Source organism: Propithecus coquereli, unplaced genomic scaffold (genome assembly GCF_000956105.1).
Source record: "Propithecus coquereli isolate 6110/MARCELLA unplaced genomic scaffold, Pcoq_1.0 Scaffold907, whole genome shotgun sequence".
Taxonomy (NCBI): Eukaryota; Metazoa; Chordata; class Mammalia; order Primates; family Indriidae; genus Propithecus; species Propithecus coquereli.
The window spans coordinates 153,015-169,410 of NW_012155363.1; the positions used below are offsets into that span (position 1 = coordinate 153,015).

Consider the following 16,396-nt stretch of genomic DNA (forward strand, 5'->3'; position numbering starts at 1 on the left):
CCTCCTGCCCTTACCGTGACAGGTCTTGGCAGTGTCTGCGTGTCCACAGCCGTTCTCCCGTGCGTCCGCCTGGACCCCTGTCAGCAGCGGTCGTGTAGGTCACGCGCAGGCTCTGCTCTCCGTCGTGCTCATTTTATAGACTTGTTCAGCGACGTGATCGCTCCAGGCCGGGATGCCATGGTGGGGCGTGGGACGTGCTCTTGTGAATAGAGAGAAATAGCGGCGCCGGCGCAGCTCTCTGTGGACTGGACGTGGGCGCAGGGCAGCAGGGGCCCAGACCCCAAGGCACACCGTGGGCTGGAGCAGGCGGGAGGGCTTCCTGGAGGCAGGGCTGGAGCTGCGCCCTGAGGATGAGCGTGAGGGGGAGCGGCAGGCGTGGCACAGAGACGGGCAGGACGGGCAACACTGTCTGTTGGCGCTGGCTGGTAGTCGGCGGCCTGCCAAAGATGCCCCTGGATTTTCTCCTCTCCCTTTGAGGGTGAAAGGGAAGCAGCGGGCCACTTGCTGCCGTCTCGAAACCGTGCTGTGACCAGCCGGGGTTGGGTTTCCCATGCACTGTCCCCCGCTCCCCTCCTCCCGCCCCTCTGCTGGCCCAAGACCTGCCCCTGCTTCCCCCCCACTGTGGATGAGCGAGGGGCGCTGCACCCAGCTCTGCCTCAGCTCACCCTCGCCCCGCGCCGGCCACCCCTCCACACCGCCACCTGCCACCATCCCCCTGGCATCAGCCCCTCCTTTGGTCAGGAGTGCTGGGAGGCAGGGGAGGAAAAGGTCGTGGGTGGGGAGCCCTAGGGAAGGGGGCACCCCCCATCGCAGGGGCCGCCTGGGGCAGCAGTGGCGCTTTGAAGAGGGCCTCGCCTTTGTGTTTGAAACGTCCGTTCACATCTGGTCACCGATTCCAGGGTGTGCTGGCCCCACAGTCTCACTGGGTGGTCGGGGAGCTTCCCTAAGGCAAGATGAAGATGTTCATTTCTGCGGCTCAGAGGCAGGCACCCTCCACACGCCCCTTCCCCGGTGCTGGCCTGAGGGGGGTCCACACCCCGGGCCGGGAGCCCCGTCTCAGTCCCCGCTGAGTGCCTCCACTGGTCGTTGCCTCGAGGGGCCGAGTCTGGAGCACGACGTCGCTCTCTGGCAGGAAGGAAGACGGTGTGAAGAGTGCGCTGTTTCCCTGGGAGATGGCAGCTTCCGTGCGCGGCGCTGGCGGCCGTGAGCCTCCGCTCTTTACCTGCGTTTGGAGTCTGTTTGGCTGAAGCGCTCGCCTCGCAGGGGCTCCCAGCTCCGGGGGACCCATTCGCAGAGTTAAAACTGCAGCCAGTCCAACTTTAATTTTACCTTCACGAACTTCCCACACGAGAATTCCCTCTAATTACTAAACAGATCTCTATTTCAAAGAAAAAGATTGTTTTACCACACAGTGTGTTGAGTAATCAGTGTTGTGGCTGTTTTTATCGCCACTGGACTGGGCCCTGTGGCTCCCTGCCGGCCTGGCCTTCCCGGGAGCCCCGGGGCAGGAGCAGAGGAGGGGCCGGCCGCAGGGAGGAGAGGGAGCCGCGGGCGCTCTGAACAGGCTCCCGGGGTAGGACCCGCCAGCCCCGCCCGGGCCCTGACTCCCGCTGGTGGGCGCAGCTACTCTCCTAAGCCTCTCTGTGCCCTAGATTCTCCGTCTGCAGAGTCGGGCATGGCTCTTCCCCCGCAGGGTGGTGATGAAGCTTCGTCGTCACCCATAGATGATCCTGGACGCCCAGTGGGCGTGTGACAATGGCGCCTGACGCTGGATTCCGGGCTCTCTGGGCACCGCTGGGGGCGGGTGGCCCCGGGTGGAGCTGAGGCCGAGATCTCAGACCAACACCCAGCTGCAGGGTCCCGCTGGGGTGGCCCCGCTAGTCCACGGAACTTAAAGTGGGGCGGCGAAGCCGGGAAACGCATACCCGCGGCGCACACCCCTGCCCTGGCTGCCAGGTGGCCAGCGGTCCCTCGGGATGGGGCAGGCTGCCGACTCCGCCTTCGCCTCTGCCCCTCGTTCCAGGTCAGCGCTGCACACTCGCGCACGCAAAGACACGTGCACAGACACACACGGACACACACACACGCAGGCACACGCACACACACGCAGGCTTCAGCGGCTGTCGGGCTTGGAATGGGGTCCAAGATCTGAGCAAGAGGCCGCGACAGCCATGCGAGGGGCGGACGGCGGCTGCAGGTGGGCAGACACGAGGAGGCGGGGCCAGTGCCTGGCAAAAAGGCCGAGTGGCTGGAGCCCAGAGTCAGGACCAGAGGAGGGTGAGGGACAACGCCGAGGGAGTGAGGCCCAGGCCGGTGGCGACAGCAGCCGGGAGGTGCAGACGGAGGGTGCAGGGCTGCTCCCAGGGAGCAGGAGGGCAGCACCCTGAGCAGGCGCGGCCGAGTCCCGCGGGGCCGGCTGATGCCAGCCTCGTCTCCCCGGGCTCTCTGCGGCGCGGCAGGGACCTCGGGGCGTCTCTGTCTGGCCGAGCAGCCCGGGCTTTCCTTTCCCTGTCTGCTATTTGCCGGTGACTCCGACCCGTCCCAGAGCCACCTGTGAAGTAAGGCGGGGACCCCCGTCTCCCCCACCCTCGGGGCTGCTCTCCAGGGAGATGCTACACCCGAAACCTCCACCGAAGCTGCGGAGCACTGAGGAACACAGGTGTGATTCCAGTTAGCCACTGACGTCACAGTCCTGGGGACAAGCGGCCCCTCCGCCCTCCAGCAGCAGAGATTGTCCAGCGCCCCAGCGTGCCCCACCTCCTCACCACAGCCCGCGCAGCCCGCGGCTGTAGCCATGGAAACTGCCTGTAACCTTTTGGATAGCTAAAGTATACATTGTTTTGTTTGTTGTTTAAAAAATATTTTACATGGATGTCTCCTTTGTTTTCACACCCCTGTGGCGATGGGTTTGGCTGACGTGTAAGACACGAGGTCACTGTGTGCCCAAGCCCTGTGCCTCGCTCTGCACCATGCTTGCACCAAAGGACCCATGTCCAAGGGGCCGGGGTCACTGAGGGGAGAGTCCCTCCAGAGCTGCCATCCCCTCCACCCGGCCTCCGCAAGACAAGCCACACTGCGCCCAGGGACCCGTGAGCACAGCCCCGCCCAGCTGGCCCCGGAGGGGTCACAGAACTGCCGAAGGCCCGGCAGGGAGCTCCGGAGCGGCCCACTCGGATGTTGCCACCACTGCTCAGGTTGGGCCTCTGGGAACCCAAACCCGGTGAGAAAGTCAGAACCCGCCAGCGATGGGTCCAAAGGGCGTGCCCTGGCAAGGCACGGAGCTGGGGACCCTCCCGGAGTAGTCTGGAAGGAAGAAGACTCGAATGTGCCTCTTTATTTCACCGGCTCTTCTCTGCAGAGCACATTCCGGGTTGACGGCTGCGGCTCTTTTTTCAGTACTTGAGGGCTGTCGTTCCACTGTCCCCTGGCTTCCATTGTCCCCGACGCACAGTCTGCCGCCATCCTCATCCTCGCTCCTCCGTGGGTTGTGCACCCCTTTCTCTGTTTTAGATTTTCTCTTTGTGGCTGGTTTAAGCCGTTTGGTTATAATGTCCCTTGGTGTTTTCTTCGTGTTTCTTGTATTTGTAGTTTGTTGAGCTCTGTCGGGGCCCCGGAAGGCAGACGACGGTGCCCGGGAGCTGGGCCTGCCTTCCCAGAGCCGCCTGCCGTGGGACCAGCGCAGAGTCCGCCCGCCACATTCGAGAGGCAGGCGCCGCTGTCGCAGAGCCCGCACTGCCCTGGGCGGGTCCTTTCCGAAAGGTAGCGGTGGTGTCCAGGGTTCTCTTGACCCGGCCCCGCAGGTCCCTGTTCCGACTGAAACACGGACACAGCCCAGCCCAGCGCGGGACACGGCGTGTGCAGTAATGGGAGCTCGGACCGCCCCAGGGTCCCGGCCCGGCCCTCCCTCCCATCTGCCTTCCGGGCCCTGTTCTCGGAAGAGGAAGTTGAAAACAAACAACAGAAAACTTAAGTCCCGCAGCAGAAAGGGCCCTAAGAACGCAACTTCTGCACGTAGTTATGTTTAAGGGCAAGAAAACACGAGCCCCTCAGCAGCTGGGCCGGGACCTGCCTGGCTCCCTGTTCCCCACCTCCCGCCGCCTGAGGGCACTGCGTCGGCCTTTCCCCCCCCCGCCCCGCACCCATGGTGGGATCCCCCGGAAGCTCGGCCGAGCTGCCTGGACCCCCAGCAGGAGCACAGACCTGGTGGCCGGAGGACTAGGAGCCACAGGAAACTAGGTCTCGCCTTCCCGCGGCTGCGGGGGTGGGCCAGCTGGACTTACCCTCGACCCTCCCGCCTGCACGCAAGTGGGGTGGGGGCACGAGACGTCCGCTTCGGGGTAGCGCACCCTGTTCACCCCCCGGCACCCCAGCCTTCAACGTGGGACCTCTCCCCATGCTGAGGTCCCTGGCTCTGTGTCCTTGTCTGCAAAACGCCCAGACTGTCCTAGGGGTTAAAGGAGACGTTGGTGAAAAGTGTCACCCGTCACAGAGGCAGCGGTGCTCAGTACGGGACGACGTGCTTATTATTATGCAGAGGCATTGGGAGCACTACAGGGTGTTTGAGGGAGGCAGCGTCCTGTCCAGACGTAGGGTTCAGGAACCCCCGTGGGGCATTGCAGGACGGCAGGGGCAGGAGCCCCAGTCGGGGGATTACCCCGGTCCCAGGGATTTTTCTGAGCGTTCTCTTTGTTGAGAGCAGATTTCTCTACACTGTTGGGATCAGCAGCGTCAGTGGCTGAAGGGCTGGCCAGAGAGATGGACGTGAACCCAGATAGGCGAGCTGCTTCGTGGACGTGCATAAATACATCAGACCACGAGGTGCGGGGACCAGGGGAGCTCTGGGGACTTCTGGGAGAGTCTGCTGAGCTCAGCACCCAGAAGCCTGGTCCCTTCCCCTCCTACCCCCCACACCACCACCTTGGGGCCCAGAGGCAGTTCAGGCTGGCTGGGCTGTGTCCAGTCGTCACTCTGCAGCAGAGATGCAAGGTGACCTGGGCAAGGCCCCTTCTCTGGGGGGGCTCAACACCCATCTGCACAACGAGGGGGTGGGCCTCATGCTAGATCCTTCTGTGCCACTGCACGCAGCCCCAGAGCTGAGGATCCAGCCTCCTGGACCACACAGCCCAGTGGCCGCCCTCTGGGCAAGCAGGACCCCAGCCAGAGGCCACAGCTCCAGGCCTGACAGCAGTGGTGACAGCCCAAGCTTGGCTGTTGCAGGATCTCCCAAGCTTTGTCTTCCGAGGGCTTTATTATTATTATTATTATTATTATTGTATATTTTTTTGAGACAGAGTCTCGCTCTGTCAGCTGGGTAGAGTGCCGTGGCGTCATCGTAGCTCACTGTAGCCTCAATCTCTTGAGCTCAAGCGATCCTCCTGCCTCAGCCTCCCAAGTAACTGGGACTACAGGCGTGCACCACCACACTCGGCTAATTTTTCTATTTTTACTAGACATGGGGTCTCGCTCTTGCTCAGGCTGGTCTCAAACTCCTGACCTCAAGTGATCCTCCTGCCTCAGCCTCCCAGAGTGCCAGGATTATAGGTGTGAGCCATCTCTCGGGGCCTTGTTCTGAGGGCTTTATATGGCACAGTAGCCTGCCTGACAGAAGCGCCCCGCAGCAGGGCTCCCGCCGGCGTGATCTCCCCAGGCCCCCTGCACCCACCGTGGCCAGCGGAGGCAGCGGCCCCAGGTCTGCCGCACAGGCCCTGACCGGGGAGCCCCACACAGCTTCAGAGCAGCCCATGATAGAAGCCGGGGGTGGGCTGGAGCCCCTCCTGACGCCCTCTGCCCCACCCCAAGTTTCCTGAGATTCGGGGACAGTCACTGCCTGTGGACTGTGCCAGGAGGGGTGGCCACCCACCTGGGATGCCTTCTTTCCCTAGGTAGTGGGAGGCTGAGCCCCCTGGCCAGCCCAGGTGGGGCAAACACCTGCTCCCTCCAGTTTCCTGCTTCCTGGTCGTGGACCAGGGGCCTCCAGCCACCCGCGGCCCTGGGGTCTGCACCAGCCCCTCTCTTCTGGGGCCACAGCACCCCCCAGACTCCCCTCCCCAAGACCAAGCCATGTCCTTGGTGGGCCAAGCAGGGCTCCAGCCCCGGGTCTGCTCTGGCCTCAGGCAGCAGGAGCCGGCCCTGAGCGTGACCTCTGTGGCTTGGTCACCAGACAAGGACCGGCTTTGAGCTCCATCCTGGCCTCTGGGGCAGGACGGGTGTCCGTCCAGCGGGCTTTCTGCTCGCTGAGTGGATGGTCTCGCTCTTTGGCCTCCATTTACTCCCTGGAAGATGTGTCAGGTCACCTCCCTGCAGAGAGGTGTCGAAGCCTGGCTCCCCAGCAGGCCCAGGGAGTGTGTCCCTGGCTGGTAGCTTTGCACCCGTGCCTCAGCTGACTCTGCCACCAGGGAAGGTCGTCTCCCCCAGAGGAGCCCAGGCTGTGGTGAGGTCAGTGCAGCAGACATGGCGCGTGGCGCAGAGCGCCCACGAAGCCGGCAAATGGTGTCCCTGTGCACTTTCTGAGGGGCCCCCAAGACATCTGGGCCACCAAGTGGGCCAGCCCAGGGCACCCGCCAGTTTCCTGAACCCCAGCCCTGCCGGGGCATTGCTGGCATCCCTGGCTCCCGCCCTGGCACTGGCACAGCCGAGCCCAGGGGCTGCTCCGGCCGAGGCTGGGCTTACAGGGAGACGCTGGGTGCTGGGAGCTGCGTCCAGGCCCCAGCCCCTCCCCCGGCCCGCCCCCGCTGGGCTCTGGGTAATATCTCGGAGACCAACCGCGGCAGCTGAGCACTTCCTCGCCTGTTTATTACGGAACGCAGGAATCCGGGAGCCCGCGGAGCATGAAATTAGGAACAAATGTGGAGGAGGTCTAGACAGGAACTCTGTGGGCCGCGCTCCGCTCACGGGCGACGGGGCCCTTGGGCTTCCAGGTAGCGGGAGCGCCTTGTAGCCAAACAGACGTGTGAGTGGAGGGAACGGAGTCCTGGTGTCCGAGCCCTGGAGAGACGCCGGCCTGGGGCAGAGTCTGGCGGTGAGGTGGAGAACCTGGCGGCCCAGCCCGGCTCCGCCCGCGCCCCAGGGCCAGCCCTCCACCGGCCTTGGTTTCCCCATCTGGACACGAGCCGCACTTTCCCCTGTTGGTTGGGAGGCACGTGTTAAGCCGTGTACTCCAGGCCCCCGCGGTGCCTGGGCGCCTGCGTGTTCGCCAGGCTCTCCGGTCTGGTCCCGGCGGGTTTGGAAGTCCCTGGGCTGGGTGAGCCGCAGGGCCCGGCCAGCACAGAGGGTGCTGGACATGGCTTCTCCTGGGCGCCTGCAGGGCACTGGGTCACAGGTGAACCAGGCGGACAGAAGCCTTCACTAAGCATGGCTGCGTGCCCTGCGCCACGCCAGGCACCGGCTGGGCCTTGGCACAAAATAAACAGACGGGGGAGGTCCGGTCCCCGCTGCCTTTAGGGCGGGTGAGGGCTGGGGTTGCAGCGAGAGGGACAGAGAAAAATGGAAGTGTCTGGAACTGAGCACAGGACATGTGGTCCAGATGGCAGTGAGGCGGGGCCTGCGGGGGGCAGGTGAGGCCGGCGTCTGGCCCTGCGGCCAGGTGTTTCCTGCCCGCCCCAGCTCCGCGCCGTGGGGTCTCCGGTGCCGCGGGAGACGATCCCGGCTTGTAAACGCGCTGGCTGTCCTCGCCAGCCACGGGAGGAGGCCTGGGGCTACCGGAGAGGACTGTTGCCTGCGCCCCTCACCCCACAGACTCCGGGGGTGAGGGTGGGGGGTGCACAGAAGAGCCTGTCTCACAACCTGTCTCTAAAAATCCAGAGTGGGAACAGGGAAGCAAAGCCATTTGTAAAGCTTTAAAACCGTTTACGGTCCCAGGGGGCAGATTAACAATTCAGCGCTATTCTCGCCAAATTGTCTTGGCTGGCAGCACGGAGACAGCAGGGCAAGCTGGAGGAGGGTGTGCCCGGGTGCAACCAGGCAGCAGAGCAGCTTCCGCCAGGTTGTCCCTGGGCCTGCCTGGCACCTCTCTGCCTCGAGCTTCTGCCTGTGCTGTTCCTGCACCCGCAGCCCCTCTCCCCCTTCTTGCGGCCCAGCCAGTCAAGACAGCCCTCCTCAAGGACCGGCTCAGAGCCTCCTCCTCCAGGAAGCTCCCATTGGTTTACCCCCCCATTACCGTCATCTGCAGCCCAGAGCCCCAGGGACCCCCCACTACTCTCTCAGGCACCCAGCATTCTCAGAACACAAGTGTCCCTGGGACACTGGGTCAGCCCCACTGACCGAGAAAGGCCCCAGGCAGGTACGAATCAGAGTGTCTGCAGCCATCCCCTTCTCTGCCCACCCTTGGGTGGTGCCATCTTGACTCACCGCCGGCACTTTTTCACATTCGTGATCCTTGAACCCTGTTAAGGTATCTACATCACCTGGGCCCTCCCTGGGCTAATTAAAAACAAAAGCCCCACAGAGCCCGGGGGAATCGGTTGCCTAAACCTCGCCATACGCACTTTGCAGATAAGCACACAGCCCAGGAGAGAGGCCCCCGCCCACGTCACCAGCAGGTACTTAGCCGGATACCCCTCGCCTGCTGCCCTGTTGGGCAGGACTCATGTCACGCGTGGTGCAGCCAGGTGGAGTCCCAGGACCCACCGGGATCTGCAGGCTCAGAGCAGCGCAGGGCGTGGGGGAGGGAAAACAGCCCCGGGTCGGCATCCTGCTCTTCCCTGTGAAGTGGTGGGGGGAGGGGGTCCCTCCGGCACTGGCATTACGAGGTTCCGTGACATGCGTTAGAGAAGTTCAGGAAGTCTTCCTGGAGGAGGAAGGCACCTGCTTGGCTCTGACGCCAGGGTAGGCCAGGAGGCGGGGGCGCCCCAAGTGTGGGGACGAGGAGGGTGGGGTCCCGGGGGCTGTGTTGCTCTCGGGGCTGTTGGGAGTTAACTGTGGACTGATGTGGGGCCGGTGCTGGCGGAGTTGCCAGCGGCGTGTGCGTCTGTCGGCCGGGCCTGGCCGGGACCTGGCGCCCGCCGCAGGCGTTGCTGCTCCTCGGCGTGTGCGTATCTGCAGAGTGAGGCTGAGACGCTCCAGCTGGACGGGCCCGGGTGTCGGAGGGTGGCTGCTGACAGCCCTGGGCGCCTGGCCCGAGGCAGCACCCTTCCCGTCATGCTGCCAGGCTGCCGGCCGCCAGAGGGGACCTGGGCCCGGAGGAGCCGCGGCCTGGGGCCTGCAGTGCCAGGCGGAGCGCCGGGCCGTCTGTGTCTCGGGCCTGGCGGAGAGACTCCAGGAGTGTGGCTGCTCCCTCAGGGCCCTGAGACAGGACTTGGACCCAGAGCACAGCCCCCGCCAACCACAGAGCCCTCGTCCTCCGCACGTCACAGAGACACAGGGACACTGAGGCCCGCCCTGCAGCCAGCCAGACGCGGAGCTGGGCTGGCCATCGGGGTCCCGTCTGAGTGCACTGTGGGGGTTGGGCCGGGGTGTGCGGACCGCAGCCTGGGCCTCCCTGCGCTGGTCTCCTCTCTCCCTCCTGGACCGGCTCTGTTTGGCTCTCCACACACATGGCTGAAAATGCCACCCCTGCCCACAAGGTCAGGTGACCACAGGGACCAGCCAGTGTCCCAGGTCCCGATTCTATGTCCCAGGGGAGAAGCTGGCCCAGCCGGGCACACGTCCATGCTGACCCGGCCAGCTGTAGACACAGGGGCAGCAGACGTGGGGCAGAGGTGGCTTCCGGCTTCTTGGCTCAGGGCAGGACACAGAGCAGAAGGCCGGGACTGCCTACACCCCAAAACCGGCACAGAGTGTGCTCCCCTAAGAGTGCCGCAGGACTCGGGCTGCTCACACGGGGGCGGGGGCTGGGCAGCACTCAGGGATGGCAGCAGCAGGTGCGGCCCTGACCCGACCCCTCACCTCACTGCGCTGGGCCCGGGCAGCTGCGTCTCCTTGCCAGGCCGTGGTGTGCGCGTCTTCAAAGTAGGCCGCACACCCTGGGGCTGCTGTGGGGTCTCCGGAGGACCCGCCTGGCAGGTGCCGGATGGGATGATGGGGTCGGCAATGGCTTCTGTGCCCAGGCGGCCCTGGGCTCCCGTGCAGGCCGTGGGGCGCGTGGCCCTGATGTCGTAGCTTTCAGCTGTGAGGGGGCCCGTTTGCCAGGATGGCGCACACAGACCAGCCTTGCCCCGGGGGTTGCTGGGGCTTGGCTCTGTCACCCGGGGGTGGCCCTGCCCTCCCCAGGCTGTCCGCGTTCCTGGGGCTCCAGCAGTGTCCCTGCGGGCCTCCGAGAGGAAGAGCCCCACGCTCCAGCAGCCACCTGCTTGGCTTTGCCTGTCCTTGGAGAAGAGTGTGGAAGCCTCTGGACCCCTCACCAGCCCCTCCGCACATCCGGCCCCGTGGGGCCTGCCTGGGGTCAGCCTGTACCCTCAGCAGGGCCGGGCGGGCCAGCTGGCCCCAGCCACCCGGGAGGCCGAGGTGTGCAGGAAAGTGGGGTCCTGGGGCTCCTTCTCCGTCTGTGTCTGTCTCTGCCTGATGTCTCGTCGCTGGGTCTGTGTGGATCTCCGCTCCATCTGCTTCGTGGGGTCCGGGTCCACTCCCGGCCCGGCCAGAGCTGCCTGGGCAGGCCCCGTGTCGGCACAGGCCCACGCCCTCCACCTGTCATCCCTGCCTGGCCAGGGCCCTCCGGGCCTTCGACCCCCCCCAACTCTTGCTGCGTAGTCTGCAGGGACACCACGATGCCTGCGACCTCCCCCACATCCCTCCCCGCACCCCCTGTCCCCACCCGCCCACCACCCAGACCTTGAGTTTCCAAACAAAAACCCCATCTGTCAGTTATTCTCACACATTCCAGGAAGGGGATAAATTGGCCCAAATTCCAGCAAGTACTTGGCAGCATTTACCAAAAACTTCAGAAATGTTCATGCCACAAAGCTCTCCCTCGCACATTTCTGTGATGGCGCAAAGTGGGAACCACGCGCTGCCGCCCAGGGCCCGGCGGATGCGCTGGGGCCGCCCCGCACGGCGGGGCACAGGCAGCCGGGACAGGGGCCTGCGCGCCCCACGCCCGCTCTGGAGGGACCCTCGAGGACAGCTGTCACATCGAGGGGCCGGCTGCTGAATGAAGGGAAGGAAGTACACATAGACGCCACTTCCTTTTAAATGGGGAAGGGAAACATCTCTGCTTGTATTTTTAGAAAGAGGCGAAGGAAGGGTGAGCCCCAGAGCGAAGTAGGACTGTTACCTCTGGGGTGGAAGCAAGACCCCCCTGAACGCAGCTGCTTTGATGCTTCGACTTCGGAACCAAATGTTTTCTACAATTAAAAAGCAAAATTAAATAAATTTTTAAAATTAGAAACAAACCGAAAAATAAACCTGAGTATCAAGTTGGTGGAAATAATCACACTAAGAATTGTTTCAAATGACTCTGAAACAGTTTTTTTACAACACATCCTAAAGGATAAGAACAAAAAGGTTAAAGGAAAACCAAATTCCTCCCAGTAGACTTGTTGGTAAAGATATTGGTGAAGTTATTTCAAAATTATTATATGTAATTGGAAAGAGTAAATAGGTTAATAATATTTGGAACAAGATTTTCACTGTAAAAGTTACATAGACATCAAATTTTAACCAGTAAAAACCCTGTAATCTCTAATTTTAAGCGGAAATATTGGGATGATCTCATGTTTCATTTTTTCTCTTTCTAAAAAATGAGAAAGTCTTGCCCCGTCGCTGAAAACGCCCAGAGCCGCGGAGAGCAGGAGCGACGCGCGCCTTCGCGCCACGCCGTGTTCTCGATGAACCGCTTCCCCCCGGCAGAGCCCCGGCGAGGCGTGGCGGGCGTCACCGAGTGACGCAGGAGGCAGCGCGGCGGCTCCACGCCCACCACCCCGTGAATAACGACAGCAGCGGCTTGAAACACACCGAATATATTTTTACAAAACCAGCGAGGTCACAGGGAGGCTATAAAACACCCGCAAACCCGCAGGGCACCAGCCTCCCTGCAGATGGGCAGCGCCGGGACTGAGCATCTGCGCCTCCCTCTGCAGACTGCGTTTCAGGGTAACCACGTAGGGCATAAGGGAAAGTTCTTTAGGGTTTGTTTTTTTTTAAAAAGAACCGGAGCCCATACATGTGGAAGAGATGACCGCATTTGGAAAGTCGCTATTTGTGAGTCCCCAGACGTAGGGATCCAGGCAGAGCGCGAGGATCGCCGCAGGGGTTCCACGGGAGGCCAATGGGGACACTGCCGGGAGTGGCTGAGCCCAGTGGGCCATCGCGACGTCACAAGAAGGACAAGCAGACATCAGGCCCCTGGGAGTGACGCGAGACAGCGAGAAAGGAACACGTCAGACGCCACATGGGGAACCCAGCCAGCTCCATCAGACGAACCGGCTTCTTCGACGGACAACGCAAAGTGGGTTGGGAGTGGGCAGACGAGAGTGAGCAGGAGCTGAACGGTTCTAGAACAAAAGGGGCCAGACGCACCCGGACCCTGATTTGGACGCACCAAACATAAAAAGGCATTTTGGGATGTGACGGGAGAACGCCAAACGCAGACCGGGCATTGTTTGACGTCCTCGCCAGTGAGACGTTGCGCGGCAGCATTTGTGGGTGAACCGGGATGCTCCGAGACGCCACCCCTGCACCCAGGCCCTGCGAGAAAGGGCCAGGCCGGGGAAGCAAGGCGACTGGAAGGAACCGGCTCCCGCTGGCCGTGAGCGGCGACCGTGCACGTTCCGGAATTCCGTCAGCCGGTCGTGCGACCCCGCTCCAGCTGAGGCAGGCGGTGGCGGGAACACCCCCAGCAGGAAACGCAGCTACTCCTGCAGGTCAGGGCACTTCTCCTCCGCACACGGCGGGACAGCGGCCGCGGGCAGCGCTGTCCCAGCCCCGCCGTGTTGCGTGTGCTGGGCGTTCCTGCGGCAGAGTTTGCAGGGCGCATCGCCTCGGGCCTCGAACCCCCCTTCTAAGAACTTCGCTGAAGTGGGTTCTGTAATTCAAGCGGCTCGCATTCCTTAGCTACAAAGCTGCCTATTAAAACATCGCTGGACGTATTTCTTAACGTGAGCCCCCCAGATACAAAAGGGCATCGGTTTTCCATTCTGCAAGACGGAGAAGTCTGGAGATCCGCTGCATGGCAGTGCGGGTAGACGTCACGCTACTCAACCGTGCCCTCAAAAACTGTTCAGAAGGGAAACGTTATGTGTACTCTACCACAATTAAAAGTTTAAAAGCAATGGCATCGCTTACATTAAACAGTGGAATATGGTTAGAAATTATGTTGCAGAGGAAGACTGAATGATATGGAAAAATAAGGGTAGCCCCGTTCGGAGCAAATGCAGGGAAGCGGGTTGAAAACCGTATGTTCAGCTTGACTGCATTTGGGTAAATGTGAAAATGTGTGAGCCTGCAGAGCCAGGCTGGAAGGGTGCCACGCCCCGCCAGTGCGCCACGCAGCGCTGAGGCACGCGCCGTGAGAGTGTCGAGGGACCCCACGCTCTCAGTGTCCACCTCTACGGACGTGGAAACTGAGGCCAGGAGGGGGAAGAGGCCGGCGGGGCAGAGGGGGGCCGATCTCCTGCCCATGTCGTCCTGGGGTGTCTCCTGTTCCTGAGACTTGTCCTTTCAGTTCCCTAAAGTAGCGTGGTGGCCTCGTGATGAGGAGCGGTGACGCTGTGGCTGTGGCGTGTGTTGCAGGCCGTTGATGGAGAAGGGGGCGGATGACAGCCGGGACGGTGGTGATCACCGGCGGCATCTTGGCGACTGTGATTCTGCTCTGCATCATCGCGGTCCTGTGCTACTGCCGGCTCCAGGTACTCCCCGGGGCCCTGGGCGGGAGCCTGGGGGCTGGGGCCAGGGGGTGGGAGGGACACGGGGCCAGGTGACGCCCTGGGGGGATGGAGAGGCGCAGGCAGACAGCCCTGGCAGAGCCCAGGCCGCCGGACGCCTTCGCCCGAGAGGAGAAGGGAGTGGCCGAGGGCACAGGCCGCCCCAACCCGCGTCTTCCTGGGAGGGCGGGGGAGCCCTCCGTGCAGGGCCGGCTGCACCGCCAGCACCCACAAACCTGGCTCTGCGGCTTCGGCTACCTGTCCTTCTGTGCCTCAGTCTCCCCACCTGCAAAATGGAGTGGGGGTGAGCATGATGGCGACGTGCTCAGCACTGCCTGGCGGGCGAGGCCCCGCGCAGTGCACACGAGCAGGTGTCTGGGCTGGGCGCGGTGCGGGCTGTGGCGGGCAGCGCGGTCACCAGCCCCCACCCGCCCGCAGTACTACTGCTGCAAGAAGGACGGGTCCGAGGAGGACGAGGAGGAGCCGGACTTCGAGGCGCACTCGCACCTGCCGCCGCTGCACTCCAACCGCAACCTGGTGCTGACCAACGGCCCCGCGCTCTACCCGGCCGCCTCCACCTCCTTCAGCCAGCGGTCCCCGCAGGCCCGCGCCCTCTGCCGCAGCTGCTCCTACCGGGAGCCGCCCGCCTTCTTCCTGCAGGAGCCGGAGGACGAGGACGACGTGCTCAACGGCGGCGAGCGCGTGGTCTACAAGAGCCTCAGCCAGGAGGACGTGGGGCCGCCCCCCGGGGGCTTCGGAGGCCTGCAGGCGCTGAACCCCAACCGCCTCTCGGCCATGCGGGAGGCCTTCTCGCGGAGCCGCAGCGTCAGCACCGACGTGTGACCGGCACCCACGGCGCCAGGGCACCCTGAGACCATGGCGGGGTTCCGTGGCGCACCAGCCCGGCCCTGGGCCGGCGCCTGCTGCCCTGTCCTCAGGCTGGCCCAGGCTTGGGAGCCCCCAGGCCCCCCACAGGGATAAGGCTCACTGGGTGTGGGCCTGTCCTGCAGGGGTAGGGCCAGCTGGGGCCAGGGGCTGGGAGGGACACAGGGCCAGGTGACGCTGCAGAGGGAGGGGGCTGGGCGTGGACCAGGGCGCTCAGGCACCGGGCCACCGTGCGGGGGCCGTGGGAGTATGGCCCCTGTCCCAGCCCCAGCACTCGGCCATCGCTGGGTGGCCTTGGTGTGACACCCCTGCCCTGGGATTCGGCCCTCCTGCTCCAGGGCGGGGCGGCCTCAGCGACGCTAGGGGCCCTGCAGCCCCCGCCTTCCCTGGGACCCTGCACCAAGGATTCGCACCCTCCCCCGGTCCCAAACTCGTGAGCCCCCTCCCTCCCCTTCTCTCTCCCTCTCCCTCTTCCCCTCCTCTCCCTCCCTATCTCCCTCCATCTCCCCCCATCTCTCCCTCCCTCCCTCTCAATCCACCCCCTGCCCGCCCACACACACACACACACACACACACACACACACACACACACGCTCCCAGCTTCCAGGGCTGAGACGCTGGCTGTGCTGAGCCCCCCGCAGATGGACGGGTCCCCCCAGGAGGGCGCGTTCCGGGGCAGCAGGTCTCTGGGATGCTCGGCCTGACTGGCTTTTTGGTGAAAGGAGGCACAGGGACCCGGAAGAGGCTGAAAGGCCGTTGCCTGGTCCTCAGCCCCAACCGTGGCTGACAGGCAGGACCCCCAAGAGACAGCCTGAGGCTGGGTGGGGTTGGCAGAGCCACGGCCCAGGGTTAAGGACCCCCCCAGCTGCCCCCGGGCCGCAGTCTCCCCACCCTGTGTGGTGAGGGGCTGGTCTCAGCCCTTTGAGCCCTCTCTCTCATCCGGAATGAGGCCACCCTCTGCTCCGGCTCCTCGGCAGGATCTGGGAGCCAGGCCGGCCCCGCCCGGGCCGACCCAGTGGGCCCCAGGCAGCCAGCGCGAAGACCCCATCTGGGCCACTCTCCGCCAGCTCCAGCTGGGCCATGGGCTCCCAGGCAATTCTGACCGATCCCCAGCTCCATCCGTCTAAGGAAACGGGGCCCGGTGAGTGGCACGGAGAGACATGCCCAGACCCGGGCACCAGCGTGGGCAACGCGGCTCCCCCACCCAGAGGGAGGCACTGTTTCTTCCTGGCAGCCGGGCCACGGAGCCCCAGCGGGACAGCCCTTCTGCCAGGGGAGGCACCTTCCTGAGAGACACACTTTGGGGCCGGCGGCCTCCGTGAGCCGGGGGCGGCCGGAGCAGGACGCTTCTCACTCTGCCCCCAGAGCGCCGAGGTGCAGGTGAAGACTTGCTATTTTTGGCAGTCTCAATTTTTTCCTCCTCTTCTTCCTTTTCTCCTCCTGCCTGGTCGGGACACGCTAATGGATTCGTCCCAAGGCCCCTGAGCCCCTTCTGCGGCTTCCGTTGTCCAGTCCCCTCCCAGTGGAGTTTGCTTCTGATGCATCAGCTTGCGGGGGGGGGGCCCGGAGGCGGCACTTCCTGCGGCTGTTCTGTCTCCATTTCCCACTTCCTTTCTGCTCTCCATCCTCTCTGTGTAGACACATAGGCCTCTTTGAAACGAAATAAGCTCCATCCATCCTAGCCCACTCCGCTCCACCATGGGGACCTGCCAGGGAGC

At 63.8% G+C, this 16,396-nt stretch overlaps 1 protein-coding gene across 1 annotated transcript; it reads left to right on the forward strand.

Moving 5' to 3' along the window:
- Window positions 1–13,662: 13,662 nt before the first annotated feature.
- On the forward strand, window positions 13,663–14,840 carry FAM163B (family with sequence similarity 163, member B). Its single transcript, XM_012664703.1, has 2 exons — window positions 13,663–13,778; window positions 14,232–14,840. Exons 1-2 carry the CDS (start codon window positions 13,686–13,688, stop codon window positions 14,634–14,636), a joined length of 498 nt encoding a protein of 165 aa, XP_012520157.1. The 5' UTR covers window positions 13,663–13,685; the 3' UTR covers window positions 14,637–14,840.
- The last annotated feature ends 1,556 nt before the right edge of the window (window positions 14,841–16,396 follow it).